This window comes from Panthera onca, chromosome E3 (genome assembly GCF_046562875.1).
Source record: "Panthera onca isolate mPanOnc1 chromosome E3, mPanOnc1 haplotype 2, whole genome shotgun sequence".
Lineage (NCBI taxonomy): Eukaryota > Metazoa > Chordata > Mammalia > Carnivora > Felidae > Panthera > Panthera onca.
In genome coordinates, this window is record NC_138354.1 from 17,800,630 (window position 1) to 17,825,297 (window position 24,668).

General features: G+C 43.4%; 2 protein-coding genes across 6 annotated transcripts in view; one reads left to right on the top strand and one right to left on the bottom strand.

The window, feature by feature from the left end:
• The window catches only part of LOC132676607 (integrin alpha-D-like), a 70,979-nt gene extending 50,173 nt beyond the window's left edge, over positions 1 to 20,806 (top strand). For 3 of the 5 annotated variants that reach the window (XM_078440030.2, XM_078440028.2, XM_078440031.2), the window contains 23 exons: positions 1,172 to 1,325; positions 1,422 to 1,572; positions 1,768 to 1,841; positions 3,154 to 3,283; positions 3,398 to 3,540; positions 3,692 to 3,832; positions 3,926 to 4,135; positions 4,837 to 4,967; positions 5,086 to 5,243; positions 6,126 to 6,280; positions 6,539 to 6,670; positions 7,496 to 7,569; positions 7,800 to 7,941; positions 9,475 to 9,588; positions 9,702 to 9,781; positions 9,881 to 9,964; positions 12,244 to 12,322; positions 12,486 to 12,593; positions 12,701 to 12,778; positions 12,982 to 13,095; positions 13,246 to 13,347; positions 13,615 to 13,725; positions 20,097 to 20,806. In XM_078440030.2, coding sequence (XP_078296156.1) covers positions 1,172 to 1,325; positions 1,422 to 1,572; positions 1,768 to 1,841; positions 3,154 to 3,283; positions 3,398 to 3,540; positions 3,692 to 3,832; positions 3,926 to 4,135; positions 4,837 to 4,967; positions 5,086 to 5,243; positions 6,126 to 6,280; positions 6,539 to 6,670; positions 7,496 to 7,569; positions 7,800 to 7,941; positions 9,475 to 9,588; positions 9,702 to 9,781; positions 9,881 to 9,964; positions 12,244 to 12,322; positions 12,486 to 12,593; positions 12,701 to 12,778; positions 12,982 to 13,095; positions 13,246 to 13,347; positions 13,615 to 13,725; positions 20,097 to 20,195 — 2,764 coding nt within the window. In that variant the 3' untranslated portion in view covers positions 20,196 to 20,806. Of the gene's footprint in view, positions 1 to 1,171; positions 1,326 to 1,421; positions 1,573 to 1,767; positions 1,842 to 3,153; positions 3,284 to 3,397; positions 3,541 to 3,691; positions 3,833 to 3,925; positions 4,136 to 4,836; positions 4,968 to 5,085; positions 5,244 to 6,125; positions 6,281 to 6,538; positions 6,671 to 7,495; positions 7,570 to 7,799; positions 7,942 to 9,474; positions 9,589 to 9,701; positions 9,782 to 9,880; positions 9,965 to 12,243; positions 12,323 to 12,485; positions 12,594 to 12,700; positions 12,779 to 12,981; positions 13,096 to 13,245; positions 13,348 to 13,614; positions 13,726 to 20,096 lie in introns of those variants that run through there. The other 2 variants (XM_078440032.2, XM_078440033.2) reach the window with 2 other exon arrangements.
• LOC132677228 (integrin alpha-D-like) overlaps positions 1 to 24,668 on the bottom strand; it is a 165,255-nt gene that overhangs the window by 122,917 nt on the left and 17,670 nt on the right. The window lies entirely within an intron of this gene.

The following is a 24,668-nucleotide window of genomic DNA, read 5'->3' on the forward strand; positions in this document are numbered from 1 at the left end:
TGTCAAATGAGGATAAATGTACATCCTGGTTGTAAGGATTACATGAGATCTGATGCATGAGGTGCTTCTGAACATGAAGTGCTGGACAAGTGGTTAGAGTTTTATCCAGAAAATGGTGCACCCCTTTTTGACATCCCTGGCAGAGAGTCAGGAATTGTTGCCAAGTGTGTTCTGCCTGTCTCCTCACTCACATCCCTCTACCCCCACATCCTCATTTATGTGAGTTCTCTGCATTAACTGGGTGCTTACAATGTGCCTGTCCAGCATTGGGTGCTAGGCAGACCATGAAGAAATGGCTTAGGTGGTGGGGCCAGAACAGAAGATGTGGCTCTTCTGGGAAAGAACTGGGTGAATGTCTGGGATCTTTGACTTGTGCACCCCAGGGTACCACTCTAGGGGTGGTACTGGAGAAATGCTGAACAAGGCATACTCCTACCAACTTTGCTCCCCAAAGTGCAAGAGCTACCAAGGCTTTTTAAGCCCATAACTAGAATAGTGTCATTTCCATTTCATGCTACTGATTAAAACAAGTCACAGGTCAGATTCACTATGGGAAGGGAATCAGATGTGGCACACTGGGGCCAACACTGAAGACGAGCTATGGCACAATTCTTATTCTCATCTTCCATGAAGACAAGCAGAGGTTCAGGGAGGTAAAACAATTGACCAAGTGTCTGACTCCAAAGCTCCTACTCTGAACCACACTGTCTCCTGTAAATGAGGTTCCATAATGGCAGGATTTTTAGAACAAGACATAGGAGTACATTTATTATTGGTCTTACTAATTATTGTATGGCTTTCAGAAAGGGCTGAGACTATTTCTTTTGTTTAAGTTTTCATTTATTTTTGAGAGACAGAAAGAGAGAGATTGGGGGAGGGGCAGAGAAAAGGAGACAGAGAATCCAAAAAGGTTCCAGGCTGTTAGTGCAGAGTTCGATGTGGGGCTCCAACTCATGAGATGTGAGATCATGACCTCAGCCAAAGTCTGACACCAAACAAACTAAACCACCGAGGTACCCGTAGCTGAGGCATTTTCTTAACATTTTTCCTGGTAAAGTTGAAGGGTGCCAGAACACCAAAGTCTCCCCAGATGACCTTCTAGAGCTGCAAATGATTTCTTTTCAAAATCAGTTTCATCTCAGGAGAGCCAACTCCCTTTCTTCCTTGACAGGAAAGAACTGTTTCATAGTAGGAATGGTGCCCGTGAAAGTGCCAAGAAGATTCTCATTGTCATCACAGATGGGCAGAAATACAAAGACCCCCTGGAATACAGTGATGTCATGCCCCTGGCAGAGAAAGCTGGCATCATTCGCTATGCCATTGGGGTACGTCCTCTTCCTCGTGGCTCTCTCAGACTGAGACTGCATCTCACCCATGCAGAAAGGCTGGTGGGCTCCTCCTCAGCTGCCTCTCTGCCACAGGTGGGAGATGCTTTCCAGGAACCCACTGCCAGGGAGGAGCTGAACACCATTGGCTCAGTGCCCTCTCAGGATCATGTGTTCAAGGTGGACAACTTTGCAGCACTCAGCAGCATCCAGAAGCAGCTGCAGGAGAAGATCTTTGCAGTGGAGGGTAAATACAGGGCGAGCTTGGTCTTGGAATCCAAAGGTTCCCAACCCGATTGTTCCCTACAGTTCTGAGGGTCCATCCCTATTCACATGTCACCCAAAATTGTGCCCCAGAACCTGAGACCCAGACTCATTCTTCTCCTTCTAAGTCCTTGTGGTCTCATGGTCCCCAGAGCCTAAGTGACCTGTTTTCCCACAGGAACCCAGTCGAGGACAAGTAGCTCCTTCCAGCATGAGATGTCACAAGAAGGCTTCAGTTCAGTGCTCACCATGGTAGGTGGAGCATATGCTTGATAAACAGGTCTCAGGCACCAATCCTGGGCCAGCCCTGTGCTGGGACCTGGGACCCAGAAGTAAATAAGAAGGAGATCCTGTCCTCAAGGTCACTGTCCATTTAGAGAGAGACATATAGGCAGTGTATGTAGGTGCTAGGAGCACAGCAGAGAACAGGATAGCCAAGGTTCCTGCTCTCACAAAGAGCACACATACAGTGGGAGGAGGCAATAAACACAAACAAAAGATCTTCAGATTATGCTCTGTGTTAGAAGAGAGCAAGAGAGATGATCAGAGGAGGCCTGAGGAATAACAACTGAGGGTGAATGATGAGAAAGGGATAGGTGTGGAAAAATCTGGGGAGAGATTGCTCCAGGGAGAGGAAAAGGCAAGTGCAAAGGTCCTGAAGCATGAACAAGGTTACTGCACTAGAGAGATAAAAGGGACAGCATAGCTGGAGCAGGGTGAGTGAGGGGCAGCATGGAAGGAGTGGGTGGAGAGATGGGAAAGGCCAGATCATGCAGACCAAAGAAATGACAAAATAGCATGACTTATGTGAAAGTAGATGTGTGTTAAGAATATCCATAGGGATTTTCTTCAAAAGAGTTTTGGGGGTGAGTTGGAGGGACATAGAAATGAATCGAGGTTGGTAATGAATTGATCATTGAACCTGGGTACTTACGAGTTCATTGTGCATTTCTTTCTACTTTTGTATATGTTCTAAATTATCTATAGTCAAAAGTTTAGAAAGGCTATTGCCTTGCTTATTAGCAAGGTATGCAGAGTAGGAAACACCTATCACTCCCCGAGGGAGCCAAGGAAGACCTCACAGAGAAGGTGGCTTTGAGGATGACTCTTCCCAAGAGAGGAGTTGCGTCTCAGAAAGAGAGGAGAGGTGTCCAGGTCAAACACTCGGTGTGTTCAAAGCATAGAGCAACTCCACAGGTTTGTCTGGGGAGGACCTGAGATGCCATCCTCAGGGTCTTGGTGACAGGGAGCCATCTTGGGTTGCCAGCTGGGTGATGGCTATATATTTGGTCTGAAGAAACCTAACACTGAGGAGGACGGAGAAGAAGAACACAATAGGAGGCAGAAAGGGCAGTGGGTGAGAAGAGCTGGGACTTACTGGAGCAGTGGCACTGGGGATGGACTGAGAGAGACATTAGGAGTCAGGGATTGAAGCTGCTGGACAGGACTGGGGAAGGAAAAGAGAATTCCAAATAATGAGTGGAGTCGGTAGCAGGCATTGCTTTGGAATAGGCTGCCTTGTTTTGACTCAAAACTGCTTAGCCCTGGAATCCTTTCCTCCCAGGATGGACCAGTTCTGGGGGCTGTGGGGAGCTTCAGCTGGTCTGGAGGTGCCTTCCTATACCCCCAAAATATGAGCCCCACTTTCATCAGTGTGTCTCAAGAGAACGTGGACATGAGGGACTCTTACCTGGGTGAGAAAAAGCTGTGGTTGGGGGCACAGGCGGGAGGAGATGGGCTGCCTGGAAAGGGCAGGAGCTTAAGGGATGGGGAGGAAGATTTTGTGCTGAGGCCTGCCCTCCCCCCAGGTTACTCCACCGAGCTGGCCTTTTGGAAGGGGGTGAAGAGCCTGATCCTGGGGGCTCCCCGCCATCAGCATACTGGGAAGGTTGTCCTCTTCACCCAGGAGTCCGGACAATGGAAGCCAAAGGCTGAAGTTGCAGGGACCCAGGTTGGGTGTAGAGGAATCCAGAGTGGACCATGAGGGTGGCAGGGTGTCCAAGGATGGAGAGGGAGGAGATGAAGGGGTTTGGGGGACCACGGGGTAAGGTTCTGGTGGCAGGGGGCAGGCAGGCAGGGTGACTTCACGCTCTGCCCTCCAGATTGGCTCCTACTTTGGGGCCTCCCTCTGTACTGTGGATGTGGATAGAGATGGTAGCTCTGACCTTGTCCTCATTGGGGCTCCACACCACTACAAGCTGACGTGGGGGGGCCAGGTGTCCGTGTGCCACTTGCCCCAGGGGGTGAGTGTCTGATGAGACCTGGGCTGGGTGGGGCCTGGGAGTGGGGTGGAGGGGTTGTCTGGGTTGGGGCATGACACTGGTTTTGTTCTGCAGAGGGCTAGGTGGCAGTGTGAGATCATTCTCTGTGGGGAGCAGGGCCACCCCTGGGGCCGCTTTGGGGCAGCCTTGACAGTGCTGGGGGATGCGAATGGGGATAAACTGACAGACGTCGCCATCGGTGCCCCAGGAGAGCAAGAAAACCGGGGTGCTGTCTACCTATTTCATGGAACCTCAGAACTGGGCATCAGGCCCTCCCACAGCCAGGTGAGGCCCCTCTCTGAAGCCTCTTCCAGTTCCACCTCCTTTCCCATGTCTTAGATGTGCCTGATGTCCCTGTGCCTCTTGTCATGGACCTTAGTAGTAGCTATTCTCCTTTTAGGGGTTTATTGCCATGAACTTCACCAGGCCCAGCTAAGTGCAAATTATCTCTCTTTTGTCCTTTGGCTCCAAACAGACTCCAATCTGTTGTGGGCAGTTTAGTGGGTGAGAGATTGCAGGCCCTGGTCAAATGCCTGGCCAGTCATGTCAGCTGTGTTGCCTTAGGCAGTGACTGATTTAACCTCTGTGAGCCTTAGTTCCCCTCTATGAAACATTAAATGATAAACTCCATAGGCTTCTTGTAAAGACGACTCAATGGAGTACTAAGTACTCTGTTCATCAAATATTTATGAAGGAATATACACGTAATGAGTAAATTAACCTATTATATTTCTATTGTTATGCTTTAATTTTGTCATTAGCCTGTACCCTCACATGAATTGGACCAAAGGAGCTTGCCTCTCTCTGTCTGAGATCCCTGGGGTCTCACTACACTTGCTTTCCATTCCTACCCGTTCATCTCTCCTTTTCAATTTTTCCATTCAGTTCTACTTTCATTCACTGTATTCTCCTTTCCAAATCTTTATTCTCAAACCTCTCAAATGACCTTCCCTTGACTTCCACTTCTCCTTTCCCTCTTTGGCCAGCGGATTGCAAGCTCCCAGCTCTCTCCCACACTCCAGTATTTCGGACAGTCGCTGAGTGGGGGTCAGGACCTCACCCAGGATGGACTAGTGGACCTGGCTGTGGGGGCCCGGGGACAGGTGCTGCTGCTCAGGTGATAACTCCCCACATCCCACCCTTTCCCTCTGTGTGTCCAGTTCAAAAGCTGCCGCCTCCCTTGTTCTCCTCCCCAAGGTCAGAGTCAGGTCCTCAGCCCCTCTTTGCACCCTCAGGAGTCAGCCAGTGCTGAATGTGGGGGTGACTATGAGATTCATGCCCTCAGAGGTGGCAAAGGCTGTGTACCAGTGCTGGGAAGAGGTGCCCACCACTCTGGAAGCTGGAAATGCCACAGTCTGTCTCACTATCCGCAAAAGTTCACTGGACCACTTAGGTGAGTTTCTTCCTAGTGAGTCTAGCCCCTTACCCCATAAAGGTTCCCACCCTATCGTCAGGAGAGAATGCGCCCAGGAATCCAAATACCACCTCCACATCCACCCAGCTGCCAGTGTTGGAAACCTGGGTCCCTTTTCTCCCCCTCTCCCCACACCCGGGCCATAGGTTCTATCTCCAGGGTACATCTGCCCATTTCTCCCCACTGGCCCCAGCCACCTCCTACCTTTCCTACCTATACTTTGAGCTGTTCCCATGTCTGTTTTTTGCAGCTCCCACCCTATCCCCATAGAGAAACTATAGGGATTGTTCCTAAAATGCAAATCTAGTTTCCTTACTTTCCTGCTTAACACCCTTCAACCACTTTCTTCTTGCATTTAGAAAGACCGAAATCCTTCCCTACAATGTCCTTGCTGACGTTGCTCCTCTCTGCCCTTCCAAACTCACCTCATCCCACTCTCCCTTTTTGTAAATGTGCCATCATCTCTCTCCCTTCTGGTCTTAGCCACTGTTCTCATGGTCTGGGATTTTCTCTTCCCCATTCTTCACCAACCCCTGCTCATCCTCCAGGTCAGAGATCAGACAAGGCCCACCCAGGGAGGCACCTCTGACGTCCAGCAAGCCCTCCTTGGTACAATTGAGGATCCCACTGTTGAGTTGATCGTGGTGTGACATTAAGTCCTACATGCTCATCTCTTTTCCTAGACTGTGAGCTTGGGGCTATATTTCTCTATCTCCTTCTCTACCTATATCCCCAGCACCTGTTACATCTCATGACCCATAGAAAGTGCGCAGCAAATATTTATTGCACGAATAAAAAAAAAGCATAGAACTTCAGAGGTTCTCTTTGACTTTTCGTCTTCTGTTTCCCATTCTCCTCCAGGTGATGTCCAAAGCTCTGTCAGGTACGATCTGGCATTAGACCCAAGCCGCCTGATTTCTCGTGCCATTTTTGATGAGACCAAGAACAGGACTTTGTCTCGAAGAAAAACCCTGGGGCTGGGGGATTACTGTGAAACCATTAAGCTGCTTTTACCAGTAAGGACTTTGGGTTCTGGGAAAGGTGGGGGGAGAAGGAGCCCAAGGATAATCTCTGGCATCTCTGCTGCCTGTTGGGTGAGGTGGAAAGGGTGGGGAGAGTGGGGCCTGAGAGAGGAAAGTTGAGGCCAGAGTACCTGGCTGAACAGCTTGCACAAAATTCTGACTGGACAGCAGGAAATGGATGCAGTTGAGAAGGGCCAGTGGTGGAAAGTAAGGAGAAGGATAGTGGGGCTTTGAAAGCCTATTCTCCCTCAGGACTGTGTGGAGGACGTGTTGAGTCCCATCATCCTACATTTCAACTTCTCCCTGGCTGGGGAGCCCATCCCCTCATCTGAGAACCTTCGCCCTGTGCTGGCTGTGGGCTCACAGGACCTCTTCAATGCTTCTGTGAGTCTTCTGACGAAATCCCAGGGATGTACTGATTTTCACTGTATCTCTGTGTGCTTCAAAACCTATTTTGGTTCCCAACCACATCAAGTCCAAATTGCCTCCACCCAGTTACCAAGGCCCTGCCTAGCTAAGACCTTTACACATGTCCCAGCTGGTGCCCACTTTATCTCAATATAAACTCTCTGGTTCTCATTTTTCAAATCCTTCCCAACTTTTCTCATTCCTACTTCTGTTCCTTTTTCCATGTGGTATCTCCTACTTGGAAAACATTTCCTTCTCTCCACCCCAAAGATCTTCTCTAGTCCCCAAAGCTCCAGTCTTATCTTCCACTCTTTTGGAAACCACATTCAGCATCTATCACTTCTCTGGCTTCCTATTACTTCATGGTGATACCAACGTTACATGACTGGAATCATAGCAATCTGCATCTACTTTTGTGGGTCCTTTAGAATTGTGGGTTCCATAAGTACAAGAACCATGTCTAATTCACCTGTAGTTTCCAGTTTTTCTAACTCCCTACCCACCCCCTTATTGTTACTTAACAGTGTTTGTTGAATAATTGTTCCAATGTGAGTTGGATTTAACTCCTCAACTAAATTCTGTGCCCCTTGAAACCAAAGTTCTTATCATTCTTTTATATTCTAACTGCCCCTTCCCCACTGCCCCACTTCTTGTCAGTGTCTAGCACACTGTTGTGTGCAGAGTGGGTGTTCAGTAATACTCAATAATGAGTATTACTCATTATTAAGAGGAGTGCTCCTAATGAGGGGAATGAAGAAAGGTTGAGACATGGATGGGAAGAGATATTCTGTTTTGCTGCAGCTCCCCTTTGAGAAGAACTGTGGACAAGATCACCTCTGTGAAGGAGACCTGAGTGTCAGTCTCATCTCCTCAGGGTGAGCTCTATCTGCTTTCATTTCTAGACACTTAAGCTTTTGGGTCTCCCATCCTCATAGGATGAGATGTACTTTTGTTTCCCTTTGGCTCTCCTTCTAACAAAGAAATTTTGATCGGAATGTTCTCAGCCAATAGTTCATGAGTTCCCACAGTCCCACCCCTACCCCCTATCCAATTCCAACTCATTTCCAATGGAGCCTCTTTTTCAGTTTTGTCCTTCCTCCTCCAGCCTGCAGACCCTGGTGGTAGGGAGCTCCTTGGAGCTTAATGTGACAGTGACTCTGTGGAATGAAGGTGAGGATTCCTATGGAACTGTGATCAACTTCTACTATCCAGCAGGGCTGTCCTATCGACGAGTGTTAGGAACCCAGGTAAATAGCTCCCTTGGGCTCCAGTTGCTGGGATCTCTTCCCTGCTCTGGGTTATAGTAGTTTTCTTTTAATTCTTCTCTGGTGAAATATAAACACACACACACACACACACACACACACACACACACACACACACAGACATACACAGACACACACATACAGAGTTCCAGAGTCAGAGAGGGATGGAGGGAGGGAGGAAGGGAGATAGAGTGAGAAGTGCATAAAGCTTATGTATGATGAATAATATTAATGAAATGTCTATGTAATTAGCATGAGGTCAAGAAATAATACACTGCTGGCACCCCCAGATGTCCTCCCTGTGCCTTTCCTTATAACCTCACTCTCTCCCCAAAGGTAATCACTAAAGTATATTAGGAACTGATGATCACAGTAAGAATAGTGATTGCCGTTTCTTAGATAAAACCAGTGAGTTTTTGCCAATATTTGAAATTTATATGAATGGAAACATGTTATATGTTCTCTTGTATATTTATTCATTTCTTCAACATATGTTTGTGAAATTCATCCATGTTGTTCCTTGTGGCTGTAAAACACTTTTATTGCTATTTGGAATCCCTTTGTATGACTGTACCACAACTTATTTACCCATTTCACAATTGATGGTCGTTTGAGTTGTTCTCTGATATTGGCCATGACTATTCTTGAGCATGTATCTTGGTACACATATGCATAATATTTGGAAGATGTATGTCAGTTATGGAATTTCTGAATCATTGAGTATGCATATTTTCAATTATAATAAGTAAAGTCAAACCATTTCCACCTATTTGCACTTCCATCACCTGTGGCTTTCCATCCACTCCAACACTTGGCATTGTCAGACTTTAAAATTTTTGTCTATCTGTTGATACCTCCTTGAAGTTTTAATTTACATTTATTTAATGAAGTTGAGCAAATTGTAATCATTTCCTGGTCATTTTGATTTCTTCTTTTAGGAAGTGCTTGTCCAAGTCTTTTCCTTATTCTTCTACTGAGTTGTCCATACTTTTCTAGTTGTTAAGAGCTCTTTAATATTCTTGTTACTAATACTTTTCCAGTTATATGTATTAAGTATATTTTACAGTCCTGTTCCCAGTCTTTTCAGTCTCTGTATAGTGTCTCTTGATGAGCCAAATGTCTTAATTTGATTGTGGTTGAATTTTATCAAATATTTTCCTTTGTCGTTTTTTTTTTTTTTTTTTTTTAATGTGTGGATCTTGTCTGAAATGCTTCCCTACTCCAAGGTTATGAAGATAATCCCCTGTATTATCTTTTAAAAGCTTTATAATTGTGCCTTTTCACATTAAGAATTTTTATCTAGCTGGAATATTTTAATGTATGGAGTGAGGTAGGGATCCAATGTGTTTTGCTCTTTTGTTTGTTTTATTTTGTTTTGAATAGGCCGATTTTCCTAAGACCATTTTTTGAAAAGTCTGTCCTTTTCCCTACTGTTCTGCAATGCCCCACTGTTATATATCTAGCCCACATATGCACATGGGTAACATATTTGAATTTCTTTTCCTCCTCTGGAAGCAACCACACCAGCGCCCACTGCGACTGGAATGTGAGGCAGCGCCCACAGGGAATGAGAGCCTGAGGAGCAGCAGCTGTAGCATCAACCATCCCATCTTCCACGAGGGCACTAAGGTGAATGCTTCCCCCCAAATCCTCATCACTCTGCTCCTTTGTCCTTACCCATTTTCTTCCCTCACTCCCCCATGACTTTCCTTATCCCCATTCTTTCATTCTTTTCCTCTCAGGGCACCTTCCTAATCACATTTGATGTCTCCTACAAGGCCACCCTAGGAGACAAGTTGTTTCTGAGGGCCAATGTAAGCAGGTGAGTCCAGGTGTATCCCTCACTCTTCCATCTTATGCTCCAGTCAGAGGTTTCTCTCTTGGATTCCTTCCCAACTGGGCTCCCCCCCTCTCTCTCCAGTGAGAATAATAAGCCTACATCCAGCAAGACCACCTTCCAGCTGGAGCTCCCTGTGAAATATGCTGTCTACATGGTGATCAGCAGGTATTTAATACCTGCCCTCCCTTGACCTCTGACCTTCCTCTAAGCCTAGTACCTCCCATGGCTGCCCAGCCTGCTCTTGAAAGGGTGGGTATCTAAACTATCCCCTCTGATTCCTCACATGGAAATACTTGTGACCAGCCGTACATTTATCTATAATACCATCTACCATACAGTTCTTGCTTCTTCTCTGATGAATTGGCCTACTATTTGGATGCACATTTGCCACCATTGTGCACTCCTCTCTCTTTCTCTAAGATGGAGGCTTCCTTTAACATGAAGCCAATTCTGGTTTTGGCGCTAGATATGAATGTGCAGAGGTGAAACTAACTAGGTTAAGATTGAGGCTTTTTTAGCACTCTGAAGTGGGGAATATGGTTTGTCACCACACAGAGGAAATAAAAGGTCAGGTTTTCACCAAACCAGAAGGAGAGCAGAGGTGTGAGAAACTGCTGGGAAAGTCTCTAAGAGGCCAAGGCTGCAGCAGGCCACAGGAGAGGCAAGTGCAGGGTTGTTGCTCTCAGTTTTGAAGGTGGGTGGAGGAGCAGGGGCAGGTCAGGCTGGAAGCAGGGCAAAGAGCCCTGAATACCTCACCAAACTCCAGAGGCTTAGTGAGTTGGTCAGAAGCTTATAATATTGCCATGGGACAGAGTTTGCTACTGTTGTTGCTGCTGCTGCTGACACATGAAATTTTAGGGGAACTGGGTTGGGGGTGCTGATCAAACAGTGTGTCATTGCCCTTCCAAACTCTGTGTCCTAATTTCCCCTTCTAACCATGGGAGAACAGTGAAACTTGTAATTTAAGAGCTTCCAGTTATATATACTTATGATATGACAGGCATTTTAAATGTACTTGACACATATCTACATTCCTTTAATCCTTCGAATAACTCTATGACATAGTTATTGTTAACCACCCTTTTTTAGCAACAAAGAAATCAAGAGGTTAAATAACTTGCCCCTGTCAGTCAGCTGGGAAGTGATAGCACCACGAATCACTCAGATGGTCTGACTCCAGAGCTTGTGCTCATGCCCATATACTACTGTGCCTCTCCAAGGATTGGGAAAACTGAGTGATTTACTGAAATTTGAAAAGAGAGTTAGAACTGAAGTTTTAAGGTGAAAAAACTGAAGCACAGAGAGAAACATTTGGGATCAGGAGCATAGAGGAGGGCAAACACACTGAGGGAAAAAAATAAATCCTAACATTTATGTCATTGCTGCAAACTGCCTCACAACTCTATTACAGGCGCTATTATTAGCATCCTCATTCTAAAGAGGAAGAAACTACAGGGCTCCAGAGAGGTTTAGTAGCTTGCCTTAAATTAGTTGGGTAGGAAGTGGTAGACTGAAATGTGAACCCAGATGGCTTGGCTCCAAAACCTGTGTTCTTAATCATCAAACTGACAGTCACATCTGTGGGAAAACTGGGGTGGGGGGCGTGGAGTTTCCGTATGGCTGGCCTGGCTTCTGTACACTAGCTGCTGGTGAAATGTGCATGTCCCGTTGCTTGTTTGCTTGATTCCACTGAGACCTTAGATGATAACTCTGGAAAGACAGGGATTATGGCTTGTTAACTGTTGTATCTCCAGAGTCAAGCACACAGCCAGTCACAGGGTAAATGTTTACTGAAGAAGGCCATGGATGCATGGATAGATGGATGGAAACCCACCTGCAGCCTGGGACATTTACGTCTGCTCCAGGGTCTTGTGTTCATGCACCATCCTTTTTCACATTTACTTAGCTGCCCCAGGATAGCCACATTTATTTTATTCTTTCCATCTGGAGGGGCTTGCACTGCATTTTTTCCTGAGTGATCCAACCAAGATTCCCTTGAGTCCCCTTAGGCTTTTTTGTTCTGGCAGTGGCCTCTGCAAGCATTACCTAAGGCCAACCACGTACCTACTAGAGGAGAAAGCCATGTGAATGCCTTCTTCTCGTGGGAAAGTGTTTAAATGTTATAATAAGTAATGTTTAAGTTGGGCCTTTAAGTGACATTTTCCAGAAGGGGAGTGGTAATTACATTCCAAGCAAAAGAAAGAACTTGAACAAAGTTATGGGAACTTGAAAGAGCCAGGGTATCAGAGGGCAACCTAGCAGTTCTGGGTGACTGGGGCAAAAGTCATGGGACAAGGGCTGAAGCTGAGTCTGCAGAGGCATGCGGGGACTGTAATTATATCTCTGGGCATTCTTCTGGGCCCACAGAGCCTTTGGAAGACGACTGGGGCAAAAGTGAGGATGGCTCCGTAGCTGTTTCTCACCAACAAGCCCTCTCTCTCCAGGCAGGAAGAATCTACCAAGTACTTCAACTTTTCAACTTCTGGTGAGAAGAGCAAGAAAGAAGCTGAGCATCGTTATCGTGTGAGAAGCCAGGGAGCATCCATATCTTCCCTCCCATGGTGCTGCTAATGTTTGGAGCTTGTGGAAAAGAGACAGACAGTGTACCTGAGGGCTAGAACCAGGAAAGGAGTAGGATTTGGGATGCTCTAGGACCACAATAACGTTCTGTCTCAATTTTCTGCAGGTGAATAACCTGAGTCAGCGAGATCTGGCCATCAGCATTCATTTCTGGGTTCCTATCCTGCTGAATGGTGTGGCTGTGTGGGATGTGGCTGTTGTGGCCCCTTCACAGGTGCCTGCTTGCCTTTCCTAATGCTCTGGAGTCTGACCCACAGTGCCCCACACCGTCTTACCAGTGAAATGTTGATCATTTTGTGGCTATTTTCTCTCTCTCACTAGAGTCTCCCCTGTGTGTCAGAGAGGGAACCTCCCCAGCATCCTGAATTCCTGACCCAGATTCCAGGGAGTCTTGTACTGGTGAGAAAGACCCTGGATTCCCATTGCAGGACCAGCTGCATATTGGGGTATATAGGGAAATGCACTTGCTGGGTTGCAGATGTATACATATGTCCTATAATTGTTCATCTGTTCTCGACCCCAAGCCTGACAGAGTTTATTTTCTGCTGTCGTTCTTGCCTAAACTAAGACCCTCCTCAACTTCATTCCTCTCCTGTCCCTAGAACTGCTCCATTGCTGATTGCCTGAGGTTCCGCTGTGACCTGCCCTCCTTTGGCATCCAGGAGGAAGTTGAATTCATCCTGAAGGGCAACCTCAGCTTTGACTGGGTCAGCCAGGTGTGTAGGCCCAACAGGAGAGTCCCCCCTTCCCCCCAGGATTCAGGTGCCACCAGATGACGTCTGTGTCCATCCTCCAGCCAGGACATTTCTTGAACTCTGTGCCTTTCCCAGTGCTAGTTCCTCATCTGTGCCCCCTCTGTTTTGTAGACATTGCAGAAGAAGGTATTGATTGTAAGTGTGGCTGAAATCACATTCAACAGGTCCATGTATTCCCAGCTTCCAGGACAAGAGGCATTCTTGAGTGCTCAGGTAGTGACTGTGTGGTAGGCAGTGGCCAGGCTGGTAAGAGGGCTCCTAATGCAAAATCTGTGGTGCCTTATGGGAGACTCACAAGCCTGGAGGGAGGAAGGATGAAGGTCTCTCAGCAGGAGGGTTGTCCCTACGCCCATGAGTTTTTCTGTATGTCACCCCTTGGAGTAAAGGAAGGAGGGGAGAGAGTTAAAGGTTGGGGAACCTGGGAAGAGTCTGGGACAGCAAGAGTTCTGATACTTTCTGATGAGGTCACCTCCACTCCAGATGGAGATGGTACTAGAGAAGTATGAGGTCTACAACTCCATCCCCATTATTATGGGCAGCTCTTTGGGAGGACTGCTGCTGCTGGCTCTCATCACAGCCATCCTCTACAAGGTGAGTGTTTTCATCCTGCTTTTGACACCATCAGTTTTTGATCCCATTCTTTCTGCATTGTGGGGAAGAGCTCACCTTGGATATAGGTACACATTCTTTATTTTTTGTTATTATCAAATTTTTTATTAATTTTTTAAATCTAATTCACATCCAGTGCAATATTGGTTTTAGGAGTAGAATTCGGTAATTCATAACTTACATACAACACCCACGGTTCATAACAACATGTGTCCTCCTTAATACCCATCACCCATCTAGCCCACTCCCACCTACCTCCCTCCATCAACCTGCAGTTTGTTCTATATCACTTAGAGTCTCTTGTGGTTTGTTTCCCTCTCTCTTCTTTCCCCTCTTGCCATATGTTAATCAGTTTTCTTTCTTAAAATCCCCATATGAGTGATTTCATATGGTATTTGTCTTTCTCTGATCGACTTATTTCACTTAGCATAATACATTCTAGCTCATCCACATCATTGCAAATAGTAAGATTTCATTCTTTTTTTTTTTTTTTTAATTGTTTTTTTTCAACGTTTTTTATTTATTTTTGGGACAGAGAGAGACAGAGCATGAACGGGGGAGGGGCAGAGAGAGAGGGAGACACAGAATCGGAAACAGGCTCCAGGCTCCGAGCCACCAGCCCAGAGCCCGACGCGGGGCTCGAACTCACGGACCGCGAGATCGTGACCTGGCTGAAGTCGGACGCTTAACCGACTGCGCCACCCAGGCGCCCCAAGATTTCATTCTTTTTGATGGCTGAGTAATATTCCATCATATATATATATATATATATATATATATATATATATATGTATACACACACACACGTACACATACACACACACTGCATCATTATCCATTCATCAGTTCAATGGAAATTTGGTCTCTCTCCATAGTTTGTCTTTTGTTGATAATGCTGCTATAAACATGCAGTGCATGTACCCTTTCAAATCTGTCTTTTTTTATCTTTGGGTGAATATTTAATAGGGCATTTGTGGATCTAGGGTAGTTCTATTTTTAGTTTTTTAAGGAACCTCCATATTGTTGTCCACTTTGCATTCCCTTCAACAGTGTAAGAGGTCCCCTTTCTCCCAATCCTTACCAACACCTGTTGTTTCTTGTGTCACTAATATTAGCCATTCTGACAGATGTGAGGTGGTATCTCATTGTGGTTTTGATTTGTATTTCCTTGATGATGAGTGTTATTGAACATATTCATGTTAGCAATCTGGATGTGTTCTTTGGAGGTATTTATTCATGTCTTCTGCACATTTCTTAACAGGGTTGTGTGTTTTTTGGCTACTGAGTTTTATAAATTCTTTATCAGATATGTTGTTTGCAGATATCTTCTCCCAATCCACAGGGTGCCTTTTAGTTTAGTTCTTATTTCCTTCACTGTGCAGAAACTTTTTATCTTGACTAAGTCCCAGTAATTCAGGTTTGCTTTTGTTTCCCTTGCCTTTAGCAACGTGTGTACTAATAAGTTGCTACAGCCAAAGTGAAAGAGGTTGCTGCCTTTGTTCTCTTCTAGGATTTTGATGGTCTCCTGTTTCACATTTAGGTCTTTCATCCATTTTGAATTTTTTACTGTGTATGGCATAGGATAGAGGTGCAATTTCGTTGTTTTGCATGTCACTCCCCAGTTTTCCAAACACCCGTTGTTGAAGACACCGTCTTTTTTCCATTGAATATTCTTTCTTGCTTTGTCGAAGATGAGTAAACCATATAGTTGTGGGTCCATTTCTTGGTTTTATATTTTGTTCCATTGACCTATGTGTCTGTTTTTGTACCCACACTGTCTTGATGACTAAAGACTTGCAGTATAGCATGAAATCTGGAATCATGATGCCTCCAGTTTTGTTTTGCTTTATCAGGATTGCTTTGGCTATTCAGGGTCTTTGGTGGTTGCATACAAATTTTAAGATTGTTCTAGCTCTGCAAAAAATGCTGGTGGTATTTATTTATTTATTTACTTACTTTTTTTATTCATTTTTAATTTAAATTTTAGTTAGTTAACATACAGTCAATATTAGTTTCAGGAGTGGAATCCAATGATTCATTATTTATATACAACACCCAGTGCTCATCACAACAGGTGTCTTGGTGGTATTTTGATAAGGATTGCATTAAATGTGTAGATTGCTTTGGGTACTACAGACATTTTCACAATGTTTTTTTTCTTCTAATTCATGAACATACAGGCTTTTCCTTTTGTTTGTGTCCTCTTCAATATCTTTCATATAGTTTCACTATAGTTCATATAGTCAATGATTTCAGGAGTAGATTCCTTAATGCCCCTTACCCACTTAGCCCATCCTCCCTCCCACAACCCCTCCAGTAACCCTCTGTTTGTTCTCCATATTTAAGAGTCTCTTATGTTTTGTCCCCCTCCCTGTTTTTATATTATTTTTGCTTCCTTTCCCTTATGTTCATCTGTTCTGTTTGACTCTTCTTTAAATGTCTGGTAGAAATCCCCTGGGAAACCATTGCCCCAGGACTCTTGTTTTTGAGGAGATTTTTGATAACTGATTCAATTTCTTTGCTGGTTATGGATCTCTTTAAATTTTATATATCTTTCTCTTTAAGTTTTTGTAGTTTGTGAGTTCCTAGGAATTTTCCCATTTCTTCCAGATGGTCCAGTTTGCTGGCATATAATTTTTAACAGTATTCTTTTATAATTGTTGTATTTCTGTGGTGTTGGTTGTGATCTCTCCTTTTCATTTGTGATTTTATCCATTTGAATCCTTTCTCTTTTTTTCTTAATAACTCTTTTTAGGGGGTTATCAATTTTATTAATTCTTCCAGAGAACCAGCTCTTAGTTTCATTGATCTGTTCTACTGTTTTTGTGTGTTTGTTTCTATATCATTTACTTCTGCTCTAATCTTTATTATTTCAGTTCTTCTACTGGCTTCTACTGTTGCTTTTCTGCCTCTTTTATGTGTAAGGTTAGGTTGTGTATTTGGGACCTTTCTTGCTTCTTGAGACAGGCCTGAACTGCAATATATTTTCCTCTTAAGACTGCCTTTTCTGCATTGTGTTTTCATTTTCACTGGCTTCCATGTATTTTTAAATTTCTTCTTTAATTTCCTGGTTAACTCATTAATTTTTTAGTTAGGATATTCTTTAACCTTCATGTATTTGAGGGTTTTCAAAATTTTTTGTGTGCTTGATTTCAAGTTTCATAGCATTGTGATCTGAAAATATACATAATATTATCTCAATTTTTTTTGTACTTGTTGAGGGCTGATTTGTGACCCAGTATGTGATCTATTCTGGAGAATGTTCCATGTGCACTTGAGAAGAATGTGTATTCTGCTGCTTTAGGATGAAATATCCTAAATATATCTATTAAGTTCATCCGGTCCAGTGTGTCATTCAAAGTCATTTTCCTTGGGGGTGTTAAAGTCCTCTACTCTTATTGTATTATTATCAATGAATCTCTTTATGTTTGTTATTAATTGAATTATGTATTTGGGTGCTTCCAATTTGGGGCCTAAGTATTTACTATTGTTAGATCTTCCTGATGGATAGATGCCTTAATTATGATCTAATGCCCTTCTTTATCTCTTGTTACACTCTTTGTTTTAAAGTCTGATGTGTCTGATAGAAATATAGGTAACCCAGCGTGGTTTTTTTTTTTAACATCCATTAGCATGATAGATAGTTTTCCATCCTTTTATCTTCAATCTGCCAGTGCCTTTAGGTCTAAAATGAGTCTTTTGTAGGCAGGATATAGATATACCTTTCTAAAAACAAATTCTATTCTGACACTTTGTGTGTTTTGATTGGAGCACTTAGTCTATTTACATTCAGAGTAATTATTGAAAGATATGAATTTGTGCCATTTTGTTGACTGTACAGTGATGTTTCTGGTGATGGTCTCTGGTCCATTGTAGTCTGTTGTTTGGTCTTTCTGTTTTTCCTCTTCACTCAGAGTCTCCCTTAAAATTTTCTGCCAGGCTAGTTTAATGGTCATGAGCTCCTTCAGTTTTTGTTTGTTTGGAAAGTCCTTATTTCTCCTCCTATACTGAATGACAGCCTTGCTGGAAAAGGACCTCTTGGCTGCATATTTTTTGCATTCAGCATGTTGAATATTTCCTGGCACATTTCCTGCCACTCTTTTCTGGCCTGCCATGTTTCTGTGGAAAGATGTGCTGCAAACCTAATCTGCTTTCCTTGTAGATTAAGGACTTTTCCCTCCTTTCTGCTTTCAGGATTCTTTCCTTATCTGTGTATTTTGTAAATTTGACTATGACATGCCTTGGTGATGACCCGCTTTTGTTGAATTTAATGGGAGTTCTCTGTGCTTCTTGGATTTTGATGTCTGTGTTTTTCCCTAGATTAAGAAGTTTTCAGCTATAATTTGTTCTGATAAACCTTCTGCCCTGTTTTCTTTCTCTTCATCTTCTGGGACTCCCAAGACATAGATGTTATTACATTTTAATAAGCGACCTAGTTCCCTAAGTCTGTCATTGTCATCCATGACCTTTCTTTCCTTCATCTTTTCATTTTCATTATTTTCCATAATTTTATCTTCTATATCACTGATTTCCTCCTCTACTTCACCCATCTTTGTTTTCATAGCTTCAATTTGGGATTGCATCTCAGTTTATACCATTTTAAACTTTGGCCCAAGTAGATTTTTGTTCTTTTATCTCTGCAGTAAGGGATTCTTTAGTGTCTCCTATGCTTTTTTCAGGCACAGCTAACACCCTTAATTGTTTTAAATTATAGTTCAGACATCTTACTTATATCTGTATTGACTAAATATCTCTGACTGTCATTTATTCCTATTCTTTCTTTTGGGGTGAATTCCTCCATCTTGTGATTTTGGAGAGAAAGAAAGAAAGAAAAATCAAAATACAACCAAATAAATTTTTAAAAAATTGGAGAAAGAAAAAGAAATTAAATAAATAAAATAAAATACATAAAGGAAGCTAGATCCTAGGTGTGTTTTGGTCTGCTTTTTACAAGAAGCTTGGTAGAAAAAGGTAGAAGGAAAGAAAAGAAAAAGAAAAGAAAAATATATACATATAATTTAAAAATGATAAAAATTTTTAAAATAAAATAATAAAAATTGCTCTTTCTGTATCTAACAAAAATAAAGACAAAAATAAAAGAACAAAAAGAACAGACAAAAGAGAGAAGAAAGAAAGAAAGAAAGAAAGAAAGAAAGAAAGAAAGAAAAAAGAAAGACCCCCATGGGGCACTAGGCACTTTTTCCCTTAGAGCTGAAACTTTGCAGCCGTCAATGATCCATAGACTTAGTGTGTGAAGGGATTTGTGCTGGTCCTCTGGGAGTGGGGCCTGCCTCTCTGATTCTCTGGTACAATTGCTGTAATGGAGATATGTCTGCAGGGCACAGTGTCACCGGGCTTGGTGTAGTGGCTCCATTCTCCACTTGGTGGCTCACTGAGTGGTTCAATTTGATGGGTTCAGTCACTGAAGTGTTTCAATCTGATGGTGTCACAAGAAAATGGTTTGGCCCTGTTTGCTCTTATTTGGAGTGGGAAATGCATGCCACCCCTCCTCAGCAAGCCCTCACAGATGTGCAGTGACACTGCCTGTGTCCCTGGTTTCTATCATATACCTGCCTTCACCCTGTCTGTGCCTGAGCTGTCTGCCTGCCAAACGGTGCAGCACTCTGTGATTTAACTCAGGCACAACTGTGTTTCAAAACCTTCCACTTCACAGACCCCCCCCCCCCGCCCCACAGTTCCTTGGATGCCCTGATCCCATGGAGGGTCTCCTCTTGGATGCCCATGGAGGGATGGAGGGTCTTCATGTTTTGTGGCTGGTGCTGGCTTGTTGCAGAAGACAGCTGCCTGACCACACAGCAGATCAGAGTTTATGGTAAATTGCAACACACAACCAGTACCAGGGTTTGCAGACCTCCCCTGGCCTACGTGCACATTCTTGCTAGGTCGCTGAGTGTGAGAGATCCCTTCCCACGTATGACATCACCAGTCCTCATTAGTCCCTATGAATGTACCTTCCTATCTGATTCTCAGGACGCTGTTAATTGCTCTCCCTGTCTTTTCCACTCTCCTCTTCTTCACTACATGTTTCCCTTCATAGCAAATTGTAACATAAAAGCAAAGACCTGGATTTGGTGTGGATACCAGCGCTGATTCCTTCCGTGACTGTAGGCAGCGCCTGGCCCATGCTGGGTCTTGATTTCTCATTCTGAAGGTGATTCCACCCCACTCACAGAATTTTGGTAAAGGCTAAATGACATAGCATGTCTAACGTTTCTAGTGCAGTGCTGGAACATAGTAGGGGCTCTTCCAATGGTGATCCCTCTCCCTCCCCAGTTGTCTCATTTCCCCTCTTCCACTGGATTTCCTAATTCCCTTTTCCTTCCTCTCCACAGGTTGGCTTCTTCAAACGTCAGTATAAGGAAATGATAGAGGAAGCAAATGGACAGACTATCTCAGAAAATGGGACCTCAGACCATCAAGTTGCCCAATAAGAAACTACCTCCTATTCTCCCTTGGACCTGTTCTCCTGTGAGAGGTTTCCTGGACCTCTTACTCTAACCTAAGTTAGGCCAGCAGGGAGAGAAATGCTCCATGTGAGGGAGGCCAGGATCAGGTTGCTTTCTCCCTTTGGGAGGATGCATTGTGTTCACTGAAAGTTCTTGCCAGGGAAGGGCTATTTGTTTTGTCAAGGCTGCAACTGGAAACCCCAGAACAGGATCTTCACCATTGCCCCTGGGTGGGCTTGATTTTGATTTTTACCTAGAAATACATGAACAATAGCCTCAGGCTCCAGTCTCTCTTTCTTCACTAGCCACCAATGATCTTTCTAAAGTACAGTACTAAACAATCCACAATCCTCATCTATCTTTGGTGGATCCCTAATTTTCATAGAATGGCAATTGAACTCTCCAATTGATATTAGGAATCCAGCTCCATTTCCAGAAGGTGGGCTTTGATACACACATCATGAGTTGCTCTGTGCATCACTATTGTCCTAATTCCTAGTAAAATACTATCAGTATCAGCTCTTTGTCTCAGGAATCTCAGTCCAGATTTTGAAACTGAATTGGGAATAAAATGTCTACACATTGGAATTTGTAAACATGGCTTCCAGCCTTTGTCAGCATTGCTGGCTGGGAGGGAGAAGTAGTACCCCAGCAGGGGTATTGCCCCAATGTCACTTTGGCTCAGCTAGCTCCAGCATCTCTCAAGAGATCAATATGCCCAGGATACTTCCATTTTTTGAGGTTCCAAATATAGTGAATGAAGAAATGCTAAAGCATTATCCTAAAAATTGTGTATTTTAAATGTTTGCATTAACAATTTAACACATTGCACAAAACAATGCATGTGCATTTTTTGGTTACTATGTCAAAGGTCTAAAACTGTAGGGATGGGAGTCCTGTATATTGATGCCTATAGTGTCCACTAACCATGGTGGATGCTGGCCTTCTGTGAAGCCTGGGGCCAGGACAAGAAAGTTAAATACAATGGAGGTTATTAATGTCCCTATGTTAGGGTAACCTGACTTCTTAATCTACTCACTCTATTCTCCAGTCTGTCACTGATAGGAAGCTGATGGGGCTGTGGTGGGGGCAAGGAGAAGGGGCTCAGTTGGAAAGGTCATTAGAGTGGACTAATACACAGATATTTCTTACAAATCCTAGGATGTAATGAAGGGGTCATTATTTGCATATGGCTAGTGATTAGAAGGCACTTTGAAGCCCTATATCAGAGACCTGCCACCCCAAATAAGCATTCTTACTCTTATACCACCCATCTTAGCATAAAGGCCAAACCAGTGCCCAGTATTGACTTGTGAGTCAACACATAGCAGGCCATTCTATGCCCTAGAGGGATCCCACTGCTGCTGCCACCTACCAGGAGTTTGGGCAATTTGGATGTTTGAATTAAAACTACAGAAGGGTGAGACAGTTGATGAGTGATTTTAGGGGAAGCTGGAAAATGACCCTTTACTGCCAACCAAAAATATCTCCTGCATTCACCATTATAGGGCCCAAAATCCCTTTGGAGTTTCCAGAAGGACAAAATACTATGCAATAGCTATGAGTGGGCCTTAAGATTAGAGTATATGAGAATCAAGCTTGAGAATGTTGTTTCTCAAAATGTGTTCCATGAATCACAGTGGTGTCTGGTGGTCTCCTAAGTGCTAAGTTTTAGGGGAAAAAAAACCCAGCAAGGAACAGTTTTGAACCCATACATTTCACACATTTGAAACTGGTGACTTTCATAGAAATACTGCTATATCCTTCAGTGTGGAGGTTCCTCAGAAAATTAAAAATAGACCTACCCTATGACCCAGCAATAGCACTGCTAGGAATTTATCCAAGGGATACAGGAGTACTGATGCATAGGGGCACCTGTACCCCAATGTTTATAGCGGCACTCTCAACAATAGCCAAATTATGGAAAGAGCCTAAATGTCCATCAACTGATGAATGGATAAAGAAATTGTGGTTTATATACACAATGGAATACTACGTGGCAATGAGAAAAAATGAAATATGGCCTTTTGTAGCAACATGGATGGAACTGGAGAGTGTGATGCTAAGTGAAATAAGCCATACAGAGAAAGACAGATACCATATGGTTTCACTCTTATGTGGATCCTGAGAAACATAACAGAAACCCATGGGGGAGGGGAAGGAAAAAAAAAAAAAAAGAGGTTAGAGTGGGAGAGAGCCAAAGCATTAGAGACTGTTAAAAACTGAGAACAAACTGAGAGTTGATGGGGGGTGGGAGGGAGGGCAGGGTGGGAGGGAGGGCAGGGTGGGTGATGGGTATTGAGGAGGGCACCTTTTGGGATGAGCACTGGGTGTTGTATGGAAACCAATTTGACAGTAAATTTCATATATTAAAAAATAAAAAAAATTAAAAAAAAAAAAAAAAGAAATACTGCTATATCCTTAATAATTGTGTTCCTAAAGGTTGTCCATGGGCTCTAAGGACTGCAGTGGGCTCTTGCCTAAAATGAAGGCAACAGGTGTTATTTTCACCTGTTTGCATATTTGCATATTATTACTTATATTAATTTTCTTTGCATTTTTCACAGGTGCTCTTGTGTTATGCTATATCTCCAAATCACAAAAATGGATCAATGGCTCAAAATTTTTTCATTTAAACATAAAAGTTGTGATTTAAAAAAAGTAAATTGCTTAGGATAATATCATCAAAATCAATATTGAATGAGATTCCAGTGAACATTTAGTATAGGGATATGAATGGTGGGATGAGTTATTCTGAACCCAAAATTAAAATATATCTAGAAAATATTATACCATTGAAATTGGATTTTATTGGGTTACATATCTATTTTCTCCTAGGCCATTATCCATTATGAAACTTTGTCAAATGATGGCATGAAGTTATCAAAGCTTTTGTGTCATTTTCACACATGATAAAATTGACCTCTCAGATAAGGCAACAAAGGTTTCTCAGAACAACTGAAGCATGTTTCTTAGAACATCCCAAAGCAACAATTTTATCATTAAATACAGAGAAGACAACAAAACTACAGTAGCATAAATTAAAGTTGCTCTTATAGCAAAAGTATGTAATAGTCACATAATTTCCAAGAAGCCTATAAAAGCAGCAACGAGGTTAATATCTATACTGGAAAGTTGGTTTTGGCTGCAAGTAACAGGGAACATTAAAATACATAAGGTATATAAAAAGCCTTCTCACAAGGGGTCCAGATATAGTCATTAATTCAGTCACTCAATAATGACATTAAGATGTGGCTATCTTGTGATGCTTTTGTCTTAGACCATCCCCCTCATCATTGCAAGATGGCTGCCATAGCTACAGGCATTTTGTACTTGGATAATAGTGCCCAAAGGCAAGAAGAGCACTTTGGTGGAGAAGGTCATTGAAAGGAGGTGACCATTGGTTGACCCAGGTAATTCGAGTCTTCTAATCCCCTGCCCTGTCCTTGGAATATATACTCTGCCCACCATTCCCACTGTGGGAGCCACTTTCAAGGACACATCCTTAGAAAGCAATATGTACTGAGTCTATCTGGGTGGTACATGTGCCTCAATCTAGTTAAGTCCTCTGTATAAACTTAAGATTCTGGTGGGCATGTGCAAAGATCTACTATTCTTGCAGCTGCCCAAGAAAAGCCTCATATTTCCCTTGCTTATTAACTCTGCTACCTACCAATCTGGAGTGGCCTGACTCTTCATTCAGGCTCTGTCTGCCTTCAATATTGGGACTGGTTTCAAATTTCATCCTGGGAATTCCTGAAGTGCAAACCAACAACTTTCTAGCTAGCCAGGAGACTGAAAAATGGGTCTTGGGAGTTGGCCATGGGATAGATATCACTGGAACTGTGTAGTCATTCTGTCACTTTAAAGGATAGTGACTGGTTTGGGACTGATTGGTTGAGTTGCCCAGATATTTGTTGGGTAACCCTGAATGGGACCCAGTGGTTGTGTGGACAAATCTTTGGCCATGGCTTCCACCTGGGTGATTGGGACACTGCATCCTGGTTTTCCTTGGGCATGGGAGAGTTGGAGAGTTTATCCCACAGTAACAAAAATTGCTATCCCCCCTCTCCTCAAGGCCAGATGGGAAAGCTGTTTTGCACTGATAAGATCATTTGGCTGCTGTCTTTGTTCTCTTAATTGGTCTGGAGGACATAATAGCACACACAGAAGCCCTTACTAAATTCATCCACCAAGACTTAAATTATAGCTGACAAAGCCTGTATTTACTGAATACTGAAATATCTCTAATGAGAAAACATGTCCTCCAAAGTAGGATCACTTTGTATATTATTGCTATCTCACAAGAAGACAACCTGTGCTATAACCCAAAAAGAGTGTTGTGTGTTCATATCTGATGAGTCTGTTAATGTATCATCTTTATTAAATCCCATGAGGACACAAGTGAATGCCCTGAATGATCTGACCCCAAAACTAGGGGACTTAATAAATAAATGG